Source organism: Rhinoraja longicauda, chromosome 38 (assembly GCF_053455715.1).
Source record: "Rhinoraja longicauda isolate Sanriku21f chromosome 38, sRhiLon1.1, whole genome shotgun sequence".
NCBI classification, from domain to species: domain Eukaryota; kingdom Metazoa; phylum Chordata; class Chondrichthyes; order Rajiformes; family Arhynchobatidae; genus Rhinoraja; species Rhinoraja longicauda.
Genome location: NC_135990.1, coordinates 3,338,911 through 3,356,004, shown reverse-complemented (window position 1 = coordinate 3,356,004; position 17,094 = coordinate 3,338,911). Strand labels below are relative to the sequence as shown.

At 50.5% G+C, this 17,094-nt stretch overlaps 1 protein-coding gene across 1 annotated transcript in view; it reads left to right on the top strand.

Annotated features, from left to right (window-relative positions):
* Window positions 1-771: 771 nt before the first annotated feature.
* The window catches only part of rec114 (REC114 meiotic recombination protein), a 46,591-nt gene continuing 30,268 nt past the window's right edge, over window positions 772-17,094 (top strand). The window contains exons 1-2 of the mRNA XM_078429828.1: window positions 772-972; window positions 2,344-2,436. Coding sequence (XP_078285954.1) covers window positions 772-972; window positions 2,344-2,436 — 294 coding nt within the window. The remainder of the gene's footprint in view (window positions 973-2,343; window positions 2,437-17,094) is intronic.

The following is a 17,094-nucleotide window of genomic DNA, read 5'->3' as shown; positions in this document are numbered from 1 at the left end:
GGGAGCGCCTCACTCAGGGAGAGGGAGCGCCTCACTCAGGGAGAGGGAGCGCCTCACTCAGGGAGAGGGAGCGCCTCACTCAGGGAGAGGGAGCGCCTCACTCAGGGAGAGGGAGCGCCTCATTGAGGGAGAGGGAGCGCCTCATTGAGGGAGAGGGAGCGCCTCACTGAGGGAGAGGGAGCGCCTCACTGAGGGAGAGAGGGAGCGCCTCACTGAGGGAGAGGGAGCGCCTCATTGAGGGAGAGGGAGCGCCTCATTGAGGGAGAGGGAGCGCCTCATTGAGGGAGCGCCTCACTGAGGGAGAGAGGGAGCGCCTCACTGAGGGAGGGAGCGCCTCACTGAGAGAGAAAGAGGGAGCGCCTCTGAGGGAGGGAGCGCCTCATTGAGGGAGAGGGGGCGCCTCATTGAGGGAGAGAGGGAGCGCCTCACTGAGGGAGGGAGCGCCTCACAGAGAGAGAGGGAGCGCCTCACAGAGAGAGAGGGAGCGCCTCACTGAGGGAGAGTGAGCGCCTCACTGAGGGAGAGGGAGGGAGCGCCTCACTAAAGGAGGGAGGGAGCGCCTCACTAAAGGAGGGAGCGCCTCACAGAGAAAGAGAGGGAGCGCCTCACTGAGGGAGAAAGAGGGAGCGCCTCATTGAGGGAGGGAGCGCCTCACTGAGGGAGAGGGAGCGCCTCACTGAGGGAGGGAGCGCCTCACTGAGGGAGAGGGAGAGAGCGCCTCAGGCGATGACGACGCCTCAAGCAATGGCGGCGTCTTTCCTTCTCGGGGCGATGGCGGCGCCTCAAGCGCGGGCGGGGCAGGGGCCGGGGCAGGGGCCTCCCCCTCCCGGGGCATCTCAGGCGGCGGCGGCGGCGGCGGGTGAAGGCGGGGCAGGGGCAGGGGCCGGGGCAGGGCCGATGTCCAGCTCACAGTGGGCCCTGAAGCGGTACGCGCGGTTCACGGCGTCGGGCGGAGCACCCAGCGCCTGGGAGGTGAGAGGGATGGAGGCAGGGCCAGGGTGAGAGGGGGGAGGGAGGAGGGAGGGGTGGGGGGGGGGGAGGGAGGGGCATTGAGGGGGAGGAGCGGGAAGGGGGAGATAAGGGAGGGGGGGTTTGAGGGAGGGTGAGGAGAGGGGGGAGGGAGAGATGGGGTTTGAGGGAGAGTGGGGAGGGAGGGGGATTGAGGGGGAGGAGAAGGGTGCGGGAAGGGGGAGAAAGGGAGGGGGGGTTTGAGAGAGGGTGAGGAGAGGGGGGATGGGGGGGTGAGGGATGGGGATTGAGGGGGAGGGAGGGAGGGTGAGGAGAGTGGGGAGGGAGGGGGATTGAGGGTGAGGGAAGGGGGAGAAAGGGGTGAGGGATGGTGGAGGGTGAGGAATGGGGAGGGGGATGAGGGAGTGGGAGCTGAAGAGATGGAGGGAGCGGAGGGGATTTGAGAAAGGAGGGGGTGAGGGATGGGGGAGGGATCAAGGGATGGGGTGAGGGGAGAGAGGGATGAGAGAAGGGCGAGGGATGAGGGGAGGTGAGCGAGGGGAGAAAGGGGTGAGGGATGGGGATTGAGGGGGAGGGTGAGGGAAGGGGGGGTAAGGGATGGTGGTGGGGGAGGGAGGGGAGAGAGGGATGAGAGGAGAATGGTGAGGGATGGGGAGGGAGGGGTGAAGGAATGGGGAGGGGGATGAGGGAGAGGGGGATGAAGAGATGGAGGGAGGGGAGGGGAGTTGAGAAAGGAGGGGGGTGAGGGATGGGGAGGAGAGAAGGGTGAGGGATGGGGAGGGGGGTGAGGTAGGGATGAGGGGAGAAGGGTGAGGGAGGGAGCGTAGTGAGGAAATGGGGGGGATGAGGGAGGGGGATGGGGAGAGGGGGATGAAGAGATGGAGGGGAGTTGAGAAAGGAGGGAGATGAAGAGAGATAAAATATGTCCATAACATATCTTCAATTTGCCTCAACGTGCAATGTGTAGTAACCAGTCTAAAATGCCCAACTCATTAATATAGGAATTTCAATGTACTGTAAAGAGGACAGATAGCGTGTATGATTCTGACTGGTTTGAGAATTATGGGGAAATGACATGAAATGTTTATCAGATCCTGCTGGCCGATCAATGTGATATGAGTTGGTGTACTTTGGAGTGGGCAGTGAGTGGTGGATATTCAAGGCATGTAGTATAGCAGTAACCAGGTGGACGTAGATATACCATGTAACACTGGGTGGAAAATTTCCAATCTTTGGCACAGTTTGTTGGAGTGAGCAATGAAGGCGGTTTAACAACATTTATGAAGCTACTGAAACATTAGAAAGTACATCTTTAAATGTAGTGAATATGTTTTTTTATATATTTGCAGTAACCATGTTCTGGTTTGCTTTCAGGTTTTTGAATCTAGCCTGGAAAAGGGTTTTCTCTCCTTGATGATTGTGGAGTCGGGGCATTTCCTAATCTCTCGAGGTGGGACAACCTTATTGGTAAGTTTGACTAAGCAAATGTCAGCTTTATCCTTGGTTCAGCTGTTAGTAATATTTTGGTCAAGACTCCCCACCTGTCTTTGAGATAATTATTGTTCAGCAAACAATATGCACTCAATCAATAAAACAATTGTGTACAGTATCATGTTTGAAAACATTAAATCATTATACTTTCAAAGCAAAATAGTATAACTTTGAATTTCGTTTAACATAAACAACAAGTGGATTGTATTGCAAGGACTCTGTTCTGATATGCCTCTGTTGTATGTTACAGATATTAGAAATGGCAATTCACCAGGGATACAGAATAATCTTAAGGGCAACTGGTGGGGTAGCAATACAGCTCCTAAGAGGTTGCTGCTGCCTTTCAGAGCAGTCAGGATTAATCTCAAATATATAACCACATTTATAACACTAGACTGCTGGTTGCAGTTTGGATTCCTGCTGTCTGGTTGGAACTATTGCCAACCTGTTTAGAAGTGTGCTCTGAGATCTACTATCCATACTTGTAAAAATCTAACCTGCATGCAGAGAGCAGGAAGGGAGAACGAACAATATATTTTTAAGCACTTAAAATACAAATAGATATGTCAGATTCAAAAACCACCTGAACAAGATCTGACAAGATTTGTCAAGATCTTCACTCGATGGCACGTCAGAAGTCAGAAGTCAGGGTTTTGATTTGTGTTGCCAGGATACTGTCAGTGTATGCAAAAATCACCATAAAAAGGTTTGTTGTAGCTACAGACGGTAGCTGAGTTCTTACCTGGGTGTTGAGCATGTTAGGTGCCCATGCTATCTTCTGCAATGTCATATTGTATAAAGTGCATAGTTGAGTGACAGAATTTTTTTATGTTGTCTACATCCCTATTCCATGAAGTTCTTTATTTTTATGCTGCACTTTCTCCAAGTAATTTTCTCAATCGTATAATAACCTATTCGCCCATGCCCAGTTTTGCGTACACAAGGACCGAGTTTTGATTCCAACATAGCCTTGGTCCAAACATAGACCAATGTGGTGATTTCTAGAAGTGAGGTAAGAATGACCACCCTTGACTGATGGAGGCATCAGGTGATTGGGTGGTTGGTATCGGTGAGCCGCGGAACCCCACCTTTGATGGTAGTAGCATCACTCACCCTTGCCAGCGTCGCTTGTGGCTGGCTTCACTGCCGCGCCTTCGGAGGAGGCTGGGCCTGGCCGCTTGACCTGCCAAGGCACCGCCGCCGTCTGGCTGATGGTGCTGCCACCCTGCAGTTTTGTCTGCCACAGCACGTCCGCACGGGCTGCCAGCCGTCGGTGGTTGGTGAAATCATCGTCCGCGAGGGGCAGGCGAATGTCCTCGGGCATCTGCTCGAGGAAAACCTGTTCGAACCAGAGGCAGGTTTTGTGTCCATCCATCAAGGCGTGTATTTCATCCATAAGCACGGATGGCTTGCGGTCGCCTAGGCCATCCATGTGCAAGAGTCTGGCTGCCCTGTCGCGGTGGCTGAGACCGAAAGTGCGCATGAGGAGCGTTTTGAGGCCCAATGTACTTGCCGTCGGCTGGTGGCTGGTGAAGGTAATCGCTCAGGTGCCCGGCAGTGTCCTGGTCCAGCGCACTGACCACGCAGTAGTATTTGGTGGCATCGGCGGTGATCTGGCAGATGTGGAACTGGGCTTCAGCCTGTTGAAACCACAAGTGGGGCTGTGATGTCGAGAAGGCGGGTAGTTTGGTCGAAACTGCATTCTGCTGCTCAGGGTTAAGGAATTAAGGAATATGGAGAAGCTGGAATATGGAGATAAGACCATGGTCAGATTAACCATAAGCTTACTAAATGGTAGAGGGACCATAAAGCTGTTTTTTTTAAAAGTGTTCTTAGTTACAGGGTCTTGTGTGATTTGCATGCACAATAGTTGCAAATTTGTCACTTTAGGTTTATATTCTTCAGTATTTTTCCCCTTTTCCCCTCATTATGCTACCCGTACTAGTATGTTTACTGATAGACAAATATGCTCCATTCTAATTCAGTATAGATTCAATCCACATTTTCATCAAAATAGTGGCTATTGGCTCTGCCTCATGAGCGTTTTGAACAGGTTTCTGATGCAGACTGCAAAGTTTTCTGTACATTTTAGGTCTGTACTTGTTTTCTGTGACAGACTGATTCCCTGGCACTATAATAATAATAATGATAATGGAAATCTATCATTGCCTCAGAAGTTTGATCCCAGATACAATGCTTGACACAAAAGCAGAGGATGCTCATAACACTGAAAGTCAAATGGCACTCAGAGGTCATAGAAACAGAATTGATATTACAGATCGGGGACCCTTCATCACAGCTGGAATAGCGAGAAGGTAAGCATCTTTTAAGTTGATGAAAGGGAGAGGATGGAAAGAAGAGTTTAAATTAAAAACCAAAACTTTTCATGATGCTAAGACGTAGTAGTGCAGAATGCACCTTGAACATCTAGCAGTGAAGTGCCGTCTATTTTGCCTCCTGAAGGAATTCAGCTCCATCATTGTGACCTTGCTCCATATCTTGGCCAGGTAGATGTTCGGTTAACACAGGAGGAGGCGCTGTACCCCGTGGTCAACAAACACCAATGTTGTACCCCATCATAACGGAGGACATCAAGGCCAGTTTGAAAACATAATTTCCTAACCACCACTCGTACATGTCCTGCACCACCAAAGGATCAAATATCCTTGACTATTGCTTGTTCAGCATCAAAGATACATATCACTGTATCCCAAGCACTCACTTTGTCAAATTAGACTTTGTCTGCATATCGCCAGCAACACGAGAGTATAGCTCCAGTAGTGAGAATTGCACAGAGGGGGGGAGTGGAGGTGCGTGGAAAGGGGGGGGAGTGGAGGTGGGGGGAAAGGGGGGGAGTGGAGGTGGGGGGGAAGGGAGAAGGGGTGGGGGGAAGGATAGTGGGAGGGAGTAGGGGTCTGGAGGGGGGGGGGTGGGGGGGCATGGACCGTTGCGATTTGCTGTTGAAGACCACTGGAGCAAGTATGACTTCAATGAAATTAGGTATGTGCAGTTTTAAATGAAATTCTTCATAACAGTCATACATTTTATGACCATTGTCCTTTTATTCAATTCCAAGAGAATTGAGATGTGTAAGGAAAAAGCAAAATAGAAAAAACAAAACAATTTTTTCTTTGTGTTGTAAAAAGCATTTCTGTTCAATAACCTTTCTAAAAATAGCAGAATATACTCTTGATAGGCCTGACATTGCACATGTAGTCCAAGAACTACAGACTGTTGGAAGTAATAATCATTTTCCACACATGAATGTAGCGCAACGCGTATGCGCATTTGGCATGCATACATTTTTTTTGCTGAAAGGTTGAATTATGCGCCATATGTAAAATTCTGATGTAAAATTCTGAATTTTGGACATCAAAATTATCAATTTGTAAAATCAAATGTTGGGAGGTCTGCGAAGGCATTGTGATCTCAGTCACTGACGCCGATGTAAGTAGATCCTTCATGACGGTAAACCACGGAAACCATCCAGTCCTGTTGCTGTCCTGGGTCATATTCGTAGTACCTGTATGGACCAACTGACTGGAACTTTTGTCGACATTTCATTACTTATGTCTGAGGTTCCTATCTGCATTAAAAGGGCATCAATAATACTGATGCCTAAGATGAGTAAGATGATATGCAGGTGTACAGTTACAGAGCATATTGACTGTTTGCATCACGACTTGGATTGGTAACTACAATGACCAGGAATTAAGGCAAATTCACAGAGAGTAGTAGACAATGCCTGATCCATCACAGCACGGCCAGGAGTGCTCCCGGCGTGTGGGGCCAAGCCTTCCAGAAGGCCCAGTTCCCTTGAGACGACATCGGGCCTGCCCGGAAGGCCCAACTGGCCCGCCGCGGATGTCGTCGAGCCAGCAAGCGACCATCAAGAGCGAGGAGGGCTGCCAAAAGCTCCTGGTGAGGACTGCAGAGCTGTCCAAGGAGGACTGGGTGGCTGAGGACGGGCCAACAGTGGGTGTCGGAGGTCGGACGGGCCCGCGCCATCGAGAACAAAGGCGGACCTGGTGTCCAGGGACTGCCGACAACAAAGAGGGACCTGGCGTGGAGAGGTTGCTGAGAACAAAGAGGGAACTACATTGAACACTTTGTAATTTTGTCAGTGCCCTATACGTGGCGACTCTTTGCATACTTTGTATATGTTATGCAAAACAAAGAATTTCACTGACATGTCACATTTAGTTTATTTAGTTTATAGATATGCCAAGGTAACAGGCCCTACGGCTGAGTCTGTACCAACCAGCGATCCCTACACATTAACACTATCCTACACACACTAGGGACAACCTACACATACACTAAGTCAATTAACCTACATACCTTTACCTCTTTGGAGTGTAGGAGGAAACCGAAGATCTCGGAGAAAACCCAGGCGATCACAGGGAGAACATACAAACTGTACAGTCAGCACCTGTAGTCTCTGGCGCTGCAAGCGCTGTAAGGCAGCAACTCTGCATCTGTGCTACTGTGGTCGCCACGTGATAATAAAGTATCAATCAATCAAATACTGACCTCCACCTATGAAGGAGGTATCACAAAATGCTGGAGTAACTCAGCAGGTCTGGCAACATCTCTGGAGAGAAGGAATGGATGACGTTTCGGGTCGAGACCCTTCTATCCACCTATGAAGGGATCTACAGGCATTCTCCAATTTGTGTAAACTCACATGTAAACAATTCTTTAAATGTGATTGTTGAATTTTCAAGTTGAGTGAAAATTCACATTACGAGGTAGCCGTATGCTACTGCTGCTGTATGCAGGTTTCTTTCAATGGTGAGTAAAACAGTTTCCTGAATTACCTATGTAATTCCTGTGTTCTCCCCGGAGATCCCGCGCACAGCCATGGCCCTATTGTTCACACGAGGGAGCAGCTGTTAGCACTCCGTAACCCAGCGGTGCTGCCTCTGGAGAGACCTGACGTCCCCCGTGAGCTTAGGAGGAGACGAGGGAGCCGTGCTGGAATTCAGCGTCGAGTCGGGAGGAGACGTTACAGACCCGTACTCCCGTCCATCGTTAAGATCTCTCCCCAACAAGATGGACAAGTTGGCGGCGTTGACCCGACATCAGAGGGAATATCGGGAGTGCTGCATCATGTTGTTTACGGAGACATGGCTGAACACAGTAACTCTGGACACGAACGTTTCACTAGACGGTTTTCACCTGAGGCGAGCGGACAGGACAGTGGAGAGTGGTAAGAGAAAGGGAGGAGGGCTGGCTGTGTTTGTAAATTATAGATGGTGTAACTCTGGTCACATCACTGTCAAAGAGCAGCTCTGCTGCAGGGACATCGAGCTGTTAGCATGAGGCCTTACTATCTACCGAGGGAATTCTCACGTTGTGATAGTGACATATATTTCCCCCTCTGCTAATGGCGTCACGGCCTGTGATGGCCTGCACTCAGCTGTGAGCAGGTTGCAAACACAGCACCCACATGGCTTCTTTCTAATCTCTGGGGACTTTAATCACGCATCCCCATCATCCACTCTGCCCACTTTCACCCAGTACGTCACCTGCCGCACCAGAGACAATAAAATACTGGACTTATTTTATGCCAACACCAAGGAGGCATATACCTCAGCACCCCTCCCCCCTCTGGGGAGATCTGACCACAACATGGTTCATCTCCAGCCTGTGTATAATCCTCTCGTGCACAGGCAACCAGCGGTGACCCACACAGTTAGAGGATGGTCTGAGGAGACTGAAGAGGCTCTGAGAGAGTTTCTCCAATAACAAACCCTGAATCAACCCTGACATAAAAGCTCTCCTGGAGAAAAAGAGGCACTTTAAGTCTGGAAATAAGGAGGAGATGAAGGCTGTGCAAAAGGAGCTGTGGAGGAAGATCAGAGAGGGGAAGAACAGCTACAAGAAGAAGAAGGAGGACCAGCTGCAGAGGAACAACATCAGCGGAGTCTGGAGAGGCCTCAAAACCATCTCTGGGTACAAGGAATCGGACTCCCAGGCCGTGGGGGCCCAGAAGTGGGTAAATGATCTGAACCTTTTCTTCAACAGGTTTGATCAGTCACCTACCCCTCCCCCGGTCCAGTCACCCCAGCTGCAGCCCCCCTCGTCTGCACTTCCAGTACACTGCCCCAACCCCCCCTCCCACAGCACTTGGGTCACAGCCACCACCCACTGCTTTTGCTTCCCCTGCCCCAACCCCCCACACCCCCTCCTCCTCTCACACCCTCGAGCACCCAGCTCCTGTGCTCCAATCTGTCTCTCTCTACAGACCAGGTGAGAAATGAGCTCAGAAAAATCAATGCGAGGAAGGCGGCTGGTCCGGACGGCATGAGCTCGAGGCTCCTCAAGTCCTGTGCAGATCAGCTGTGCGGGATAGTTGAGCACATCTTCAATCTGAGCCTGAAACTGGGGAGAGTTCTACAGCTGTGGAAAACATCCTGCGTGGTGCCGGTGCCAAAGATGCCGTACCCGAAGGAACTCAACAGCTACAGGCCGGTGGCACTGACATCGCACCTGATGAATACACTGGAGCGTCTGGTCCTCGCCCATCTCCGCCCCCTGGTGAGACCATCAATGGATCTGCTGCAATTCGCCTACCAGACTCGCATCGGGTGGAGGACGCCATCATCCACCTACGGCACAGAGCTCTTTCGCACCTGGAGAAGCCTGGTAGCACTGTGAGAATCATGTTCTTTGATTTCTCCAGTGCCTTCAATACCATCCAGCCTGGGCTTCTGGGGGGCAAGCTGGAGCGCACAGGAGTGGATCACCACCTCACATCCTGGATTCTGGATTACCTCACCAACCGACCACAGTATGTGAGGACAAAGGACTATGTTTCGGACATGGTGGTCTGCAACACAGGGGTTCCGCAGGGAACAGTGCTAGCTCCTTTCCTGTTCACCCTGTACACTGCGGACTTCAGGCACAACTCAGCAAACTGCTATCTATAGAAGTTCTCTGACGACTCTGCCATCGTCGGCCTCATCACAGACGACGATGACAGGGCGTACAGAAAACTGACCAGGGACTTTGTGGACTGGTGCCAGTGGAACCGCCTCCGGATCAACGTGGGGAAAACCAGGGAGATGGTGGTGGATTTCCGCAGGCACAGCCACGTCTCCCCGACACCGGTAAACATCCAGGGAATGGACATTGGGAGGGTGGACTCTTAAAAGTACCTGGATGTTTACCTTAACAATAAACTTGACTGGACCGAAAATATCAATGCACTGAACAAATAGGGCCAGAGCAGACTTTATCTGCTGAGGAGACTCGGGTCCTTAGGAGTGCAGGGGGCACTCCTAAGGACCTTCTACAACATTGTGGTGGCATCAGCTATTTTCTATGGAGTGATCTGCTGGAGCAGCAACATCTCAGCAGCGGAGGGGAAGAGACTTGACAAGCTGATCAGGAAGGCCAGCTCTGTCCTGGGTTTCCCCCTTGACTCAGTAAAGGCGGTGGGAGAGAGGAGGATGATGGCAAAGATAACATCGCTGCTGGACAACGACTCCCACCCCATGCAGGACACTGTCACTGCACTGAGTAGCTCCTTCAGTGACAGACTCCTTCACCCCAAGGTGCGTGAAGGAGAGATATCGGAGGTCCTTCCTTCCCACTGCTGTGAGACTGCACAACCAGCGCTACTCCCAGCAGACCAGTTAACAGTAACAGAAAAACAAAACAGTAAATGATGACAATTATCCTTATCTTTGTTTTTATTTATAATGAATGTATCTTGCTATCCACTTTGCTGCTGTAACACTGCAAATTTCCACGGTGTGGGACAAATAAAGGAATATATTATTATTATTAATTGTAGCCACGTTGATTGAATTAGTTCATCGCAATCTAAACAGTGAAATCATTGATTCTTCCTGAAACCATTTTCCTGACAACTCTACTTTGAATAGAAATTTAAATTGCAACTGGACGGAGAAGTGGACAAGTTCAGCCAAGCCCAGACTTGGTACTCTGAAGAACTTGGATGTTTACAGCTGTTTTGTTGGGATCTAGCAGGCGGGGTGGGTGTTTTTTGCCAAGATCTGAGGTTTTAATACGAATGAGAAGGACAAATTTAGCAACGGGAGGATGGCGAGGGCATCCCGTATGCTTCAAAGATATAATGGCGTCGCCCGGGCTTGCTATTCTAACAGTTTTGGCCACTTTCGGTGTGACACTGGGAAGGTGAGCGAGAACGAAGGAAGCAGTGAATGGCTGACTCACAATAGATGACACACACAAGGTGGAAAATGTTGGTGACTCCAGGGGAGAAGGAGGAGGAGGAGGCTGCGATGGACATGGGAGCAGCTGCTTGGATATAGCAATGATCGACAGGAAGATGTCAGCGGGCACCACAGTGCCAGAAGAGGGGCAGAGCCCCAGGGTGACTGAGCATGTCCCATTGGTGGCAGCAGACTGAAGAACGCTATTGGCCAGGGGCTACAAAGTAAGCTGCAACAACAACCATGTCAATTGGACGGTGTGACAGCTGGCAAAGATGGTTCTGTTGGTGCATCATCGCCAAGTTTTATGGTGATTCCGGCTTGTGTAAAATTCAATGCAGAAGGGTTACGCAACCTATAAGTAAAGAACGTAACCCTTCAGTAAGTCGGGGAGTGTCTATAAGAGGCGCTGCCTCAAAAACCAGCCAACATCATCAAATATCCTGGTCAGTTTGGCCTGCTCTCATTTCACTCCTACCATTAGGAAGAAGGTATAGGAGTCTGAAAACCATGACCACCAGCTTCTTCCCAACAACCATCAGGTTCTTAAAGACTACACAACACAAACCTCAACTCTGAATCTTCTATGGAATGTCTTTGCTTACACTGAGGACTTTGTTGTTATACACTTGTGTTTTGGTTATTAATTTTTTAATTACATATCATCTTTGTATTACAATTACAGACCTTTTATGCTGTTGCAAGTAAGAATTTCATTGTTTCATTGTCGGGATTTGTGACAAATAAACTCTTGATTCTTGTCCGTTCGATTGTATTCGGAACAGTCAATATGATCTGCTATTATGCCATGAAAATAAACTGATTGATAGATCGGTTTAAGGTGAATTAACTTTGTTACTTCATGAAGTTTGCTTCCAATATGGTTGTAGAGCCTCATCTTCACAACGATGAGAGCATATCATTTTGGAGAGGAAGAGGAAGGATATTGGATCCCTATTTCCAATGTGTATTTGTCATTTGGGATAAAGAATATTTCTTAATATTTTGCAATCAGTGTTTATAAAGGAATGGTTATAGAATTTTGAACAATTTAACATTTAACAATCTGACTCACAATTGTGTAAATTGATATTCTTCAATAACATTCTGTTCCACAGTACATGCTCCACATTCCTTCAATCCAGAAACATAAGTAGAAGAAGGAAGAGGCCATTCAGCTATTAGTACCTGCTCTGCCATACAATATGACCATGGCTGATTATAGCTGCCTCAGTTAACAATCACAAGGTCGAACATCTGGTTCTATCCTTAGGCTTGTTGCCTGTGAATGGGGCAGATGACATTGTTCTGATCTGCAGCATAGAATGGATGGGTCAAATGGCCATCTGTGTGAGGAAATGTATATCTTAGCTCTGCACATTTTCCTGGCTCAAATCCCATATTTCATGATTCCCATAATATTTAAAAGAGAACTTCCTTCTTGAAATTATGCATCAACTGAACCACGTGAATAAAATAATTCCAAAAATTCATTACTCCCTAAGTGGAAAAATTCTTATCTTTGTTCTGAATGGCTGACCCACTTACTGAGTCTTGATTGCAGTTGTCCAGTCAGGAGAAAATTAATTCCATATCCTATAAAAATATTTCAATGAGATTGCTTCTCATTTTCTAAACTGGAGAGTATAGGTTGATTAATCCCTCTCGTATGATAAACCCTCTATCCGAGGAGTTAATCTAGTGAGTTTCTGCTGCACTCTGTTGATCATGTGTACTATTCATTATGTTGGAAGATCAGACCTATATTCAATATTCCACATGTTGTCTCACCAGGACCAATATTAGAGAAAGCTTTCCATACAATAGTACTGAAATCACTTCCTACAAGGTGAAATCAGGGGGCAGCTCAAGCAACAGCGTGGCATCAATCCCAGCTGAGCTCAATGTGTTCTACCCATGCTTTGATAGAGAGAACTCTGATGTGCCTTCCGGGGTCCCCAGAGCCCCTAAGGGTACTACAACCACAGTCACAAAGGCTGATGTCAGAAAATCCTTCGGAGGAGTGAACCCTCGGAAAATGTCTGGACCTGATGGTGTGCCTGGTCTTGTTCTTAAAACCAGTGCAGACCAACTGGCTGCAATTTTTATGGACATCATCAACCTCTCATTGAGGTCTGAGGTTCCCACCTGCTTTAAGAGGGCACCAATAATACCGGTGCCCAAGAAGATTAAGGTGACAATGACTATCGACCACAATGACTATCGACCAGTAGCACTAACATCCGTGGGGATCAAGTGCCTTGAGAGGCTGTTCTGGGTTGCAGCTGGTTGAGTTGAGGGTGGGTTTGCTCGTGATTGTGGACGCCCTCTGTGGCGGGGTTGTGCCACCTGACTGGTTGGTCAAAGTCCAAATGTGCCGGCTTAAGACGGTCCACGGAGACGTCTCGTGTCTGCCGCCCATGTCAATGGTGAAAGTCGTGAGGCCATTTTGCAGTACTCTGAAGGGTCCCTCGTAAGGCTTTTGCAGTGGTGTACGGTGGGAATCTTGGCGAAGGGAGATGTACTGGCAGTCCTGGAGTTTGGGTGGGACGTACGTAGTTGTGAGACCGTGTCGGGACGTTGGGACTGGAGAGAACATGCCCACCTTCTCATGGAGGCGCATCAGCATGGTCGTGGGCAGTTCTTGATGTCCACCCGCCACTGGGATGAAATCCCCTAGGACTAAGTCGGGCGCTATGTACCAGCTTGGCTGAGGAAGTTGCCAGGTCTTCCAGGGTAGTGCGTATGCCTAGCAGGACCAACGGCAATTCGTCCATCCAGTCCAGGCCCGTGAGACGTGCCTTGAGGGATGCCTTCATGTGCCGGTAAAAACGTTCCTCTAGGCCTTTGCTTGCGGGTAGCAGGCTGTTGTGTGGGTCAGCCTAGTGCCAAGCAGCCGGGCCATTGATGACCTCAGCTCGGAGGTCAACTGTGCACCTCTGTCGGAGGAGATGTCCACCAGCACGCCAATGCGGGCGATCCAGTGGGCGGTGAGGGCACGTGCACAAGTCGCAGTGGAGGTATCTGAGTGGGACGGCTTCCGCCCATCTCGTGAATCTGTCCACGATGGTGAAGAGGGGGGTGACACCTCTGGATGGGGGCAGCAGTCCAACGATGTTGACGTGCATGAAGTCGAAACGCCGGCGTGTCAGGGCAAAGTGCTGCAATGGCGCCTTGATGTGTCGCTGAATTTTGGAAGTCTGACGGGATGCGCGCCCTGGCCCAGTTGCCGACCTGTTTGCGCAACCCGTGCCACCTGAACTTGGCTGCCATTAGTGCCATTGTTGCCCAGATGAAAGGGTGAGCCACACCATGAACCATGTCGATAATCCGGCGGTGGTAGGCTGCGGTGATGATGGGTCTAGGCTATCTGATAGACATGTCGCAAAGGGGTATGATGTCAGCGGGCCGGAATCGCATATCCTCCAACAGCAGGCCTGAAATGGCGGTGCGATAGGTGAGCATCTGTTCATCCTCTCGCTGGGCGGTTGCCACGGCCGTGTAGTCGACATGCTCTTGCCTGCGATGTGCTGGACACAAGCCGTATATTCTGAGATGTGGGTCAGGTGACGCTGCTGTTGGGCTGACCAAGGATCAGACACTTTGGCTAAGGCAAACATGAGTGGCTTGTGGACTGTGAAAGCTGTGAAATCCCTGCCCTCAAGGAAGTAGCGGAAATGTTGGATGGCCAGAGAGAGCGCAAGGAACTCCTGGTTGAAACCGCTGTATTTCTGTTCCGGCGGTCTCAGGTGATGACTGAAAAAGGCGAGGGGCTGCCAGCTACTATTGATCAGTTGTTCTAGCACTACACCCACGGCTGTACCATATGCGCCGACCGTAAGAGCTGTCGGTGCGTTGGCCCGTGGATGTACCAGCATTGTTGCCTTTGCCAGCGCCTCCTTGGCGTTGTCGAACGTGGTTGTGGCCACATCGTCCCAAATGAGCTCTTTCGGGTTGTTGGCCAGGGCCTTGAACAGCGGTTGCATGACCCTAGCGGCTGCTGGCACAAAACTGTGGTAGAAGTTGACCATGCCGACAAACTCTTGGAGTTCCTTCACAGTAGAGGGTTTGGCAAGCTTACGAGTGGTTTCGACCTTGGTTGGGAGCGGGACTGCTCCATGCTGGTTGATGTGGTGGCCGAGGAAGTTGATGAAAATGAGGCCAAACTGACACTTGGCAAGGTTGATGGCCAGGCCATGCTCGTTGAGCCTCTGGCAGAGCTGCCGGATGTGTGCGAAAGCGGCTGGTGACGAGGATGTTGTCAAGGTAGATGAACACGATATCCAGCCCGCGTCCCCCGTGTCCATGAGCCGTTGGAAAGCTTGGGCGGCGTCCTTGAGGCCAAAAGGCATGCGCAGGAACTCAAAGAGCCGGAACGGGATGATGAGGGGCGTCTTGGGGATGTCGTCTGGGTTGACTGGAATCTGATGGTAGCCGCGTACCAGGTCGATCTTGGAAAAACCTTGTCACCGTCCACGTTTGCCATGAAGTCCTGGATGTGAGGGACAGGATCGGCTGTTGAGATGGCGGTAGTCTCCACTTGGTCTCCAGCCCCCAGACATTTTTGGGACCATGTGAAGTGGGGATGCCCATGGGGTGTCTGAGCGGTGCACTATGCCCATTTCCTCCTTGCGGAACTTGTCTTTGGCCAGTTGGGGGGCAGCTTGCGTGCGCGTGCATGGAGTGGCAGTCCGGTGATGGGAATATGGTGATTCACCCCATGCTTGGGGCTGGCTGGGGAGTTATGATGTCGGGGAAATTAGCCAAGATCCTGGTGTACTCGATGTTATAGAAGGTCACCAAGCTGAGGTGGGGCGCAGTCAATTCGGCAAGGCGATCGACTCGAACGTCTCAGAATTAACGAGACATTGTCCTTTCACATCGACCAGCATGGAGTGCATCCGGAGGAAGTCGGCACCCAGCAGTGGTTGTGAGACGTCGGCGATGGTAAAGGTCCACATGAAGAGACAGGAGTTGAAGTTGAGTGGGATCCTGCAAACCCTGTATGTTTTTATGTTGCTGCTGTTGACAGACACTGACTTCTGTTGGGGGCAAAACACTGACTTCCACTCCCGTGTCAACAAGAAAATGCCTCCCCGAATGATGATCCCAGGTGCAGAGGAGGAGATGTTTCTGGCCGACCGCAGCAGCCACTGGTCGAGGCGTTTCCCGGATGCGTGCAGGGTGATCGGCAACGGCGGGCCTCGGAGCCCCACCTTTGGTGGTAGTAGCACCACTTGTCCTTGCTGGCGCTGTTCGTGGCCGGCGTCACTGCCGCTCCTTCCGTGGAGGCTGGGACCGCCCGTTTGACCTGCCGAGGCACCACCACCACCCGACTGATGGTGGCTCCACCCTGCTGTTTTGCCTGCCACAGCACGTCCGCACGGGGTGCCAGCCGTCGGGGGTCAGTGAAATTGTCGTCCGCGAGGAACAGGCGGATGTCCTCAGGCATCTGCTCGAGGAAAACCTGTTCGAAAAGGAGGCAGATCTTGCGTCCATCCATGAGGGCGAGCATTTTGTTCATGAGCACAGACGGTTTACGGTCGCCTGGCCATCCATGTGCAGGAGTTTTGCGGCCCTGTGGCCATGGCAGAGACCGAAAGTGACCTTGAGGAGCGTTTTGATGCCTTCATATTTCTTGTCGGCTGGTGGCTTGCGAAGGTAATCGATCAGGCGCCCGGCGGTGTCCTGATCCAGCGCACTGACCATGTAGTAGTGCTTGGTGGCATCGGCAGTTTTCTGTCGGATGTGGAACTGGGCCTCAAAGACAGCGTGTTGTTCAAACCGCACTTGAGGCTGTGATGTCCCCAGAAGTGGGCAGTTTGATCGAAACTGCGTTCTGCTGATCTGGGTTGTCTTCTCCAGGCATGAGGAAATCCAAAATAGGCCATTTTGGATCGTTGGTGTCACCACTGTAGAGGTTCACGCGTTGTGTCAACTTTCCATTTTATATTTAACCGATACAGCTCCGTCGTTCACGCGCACACCCCAAAGGCCCGCCCCCGGTTGGCGTTGATTGGTTGGCACAGATCACAGCCGGTCCAAGCTAGTGTTCAAGCTCGACGAACGACGGTTCGAGACCAAAGTGGCTCAGCCTGCCACAGCATCCTATTTATATGATTTTGAAGTTCACTGGTATCCCAGACTGATTTAAGTGAAGCTAGTCTCAATGGAAAACGTTCCTCTTTCTCTTGTGCCGGTGCCTCATAAATTGCAACAAGTTTCTCCCAACAGTCATTAAGCCGCGCATTCAATCCTGTATCAATTTGCGTGTTGTTAAGGTAGTAATCAAGTGAACCCATCTGTTTATATTCCTTAAGCAGAAGCTCATACTTTTGTCAAATATATATTATTGGTTTTCATATGGATCTTAACAACTGTTTTGTCCCCTCTCATTTCAAGTTCAGCTGAAAGTCATAACGCACTC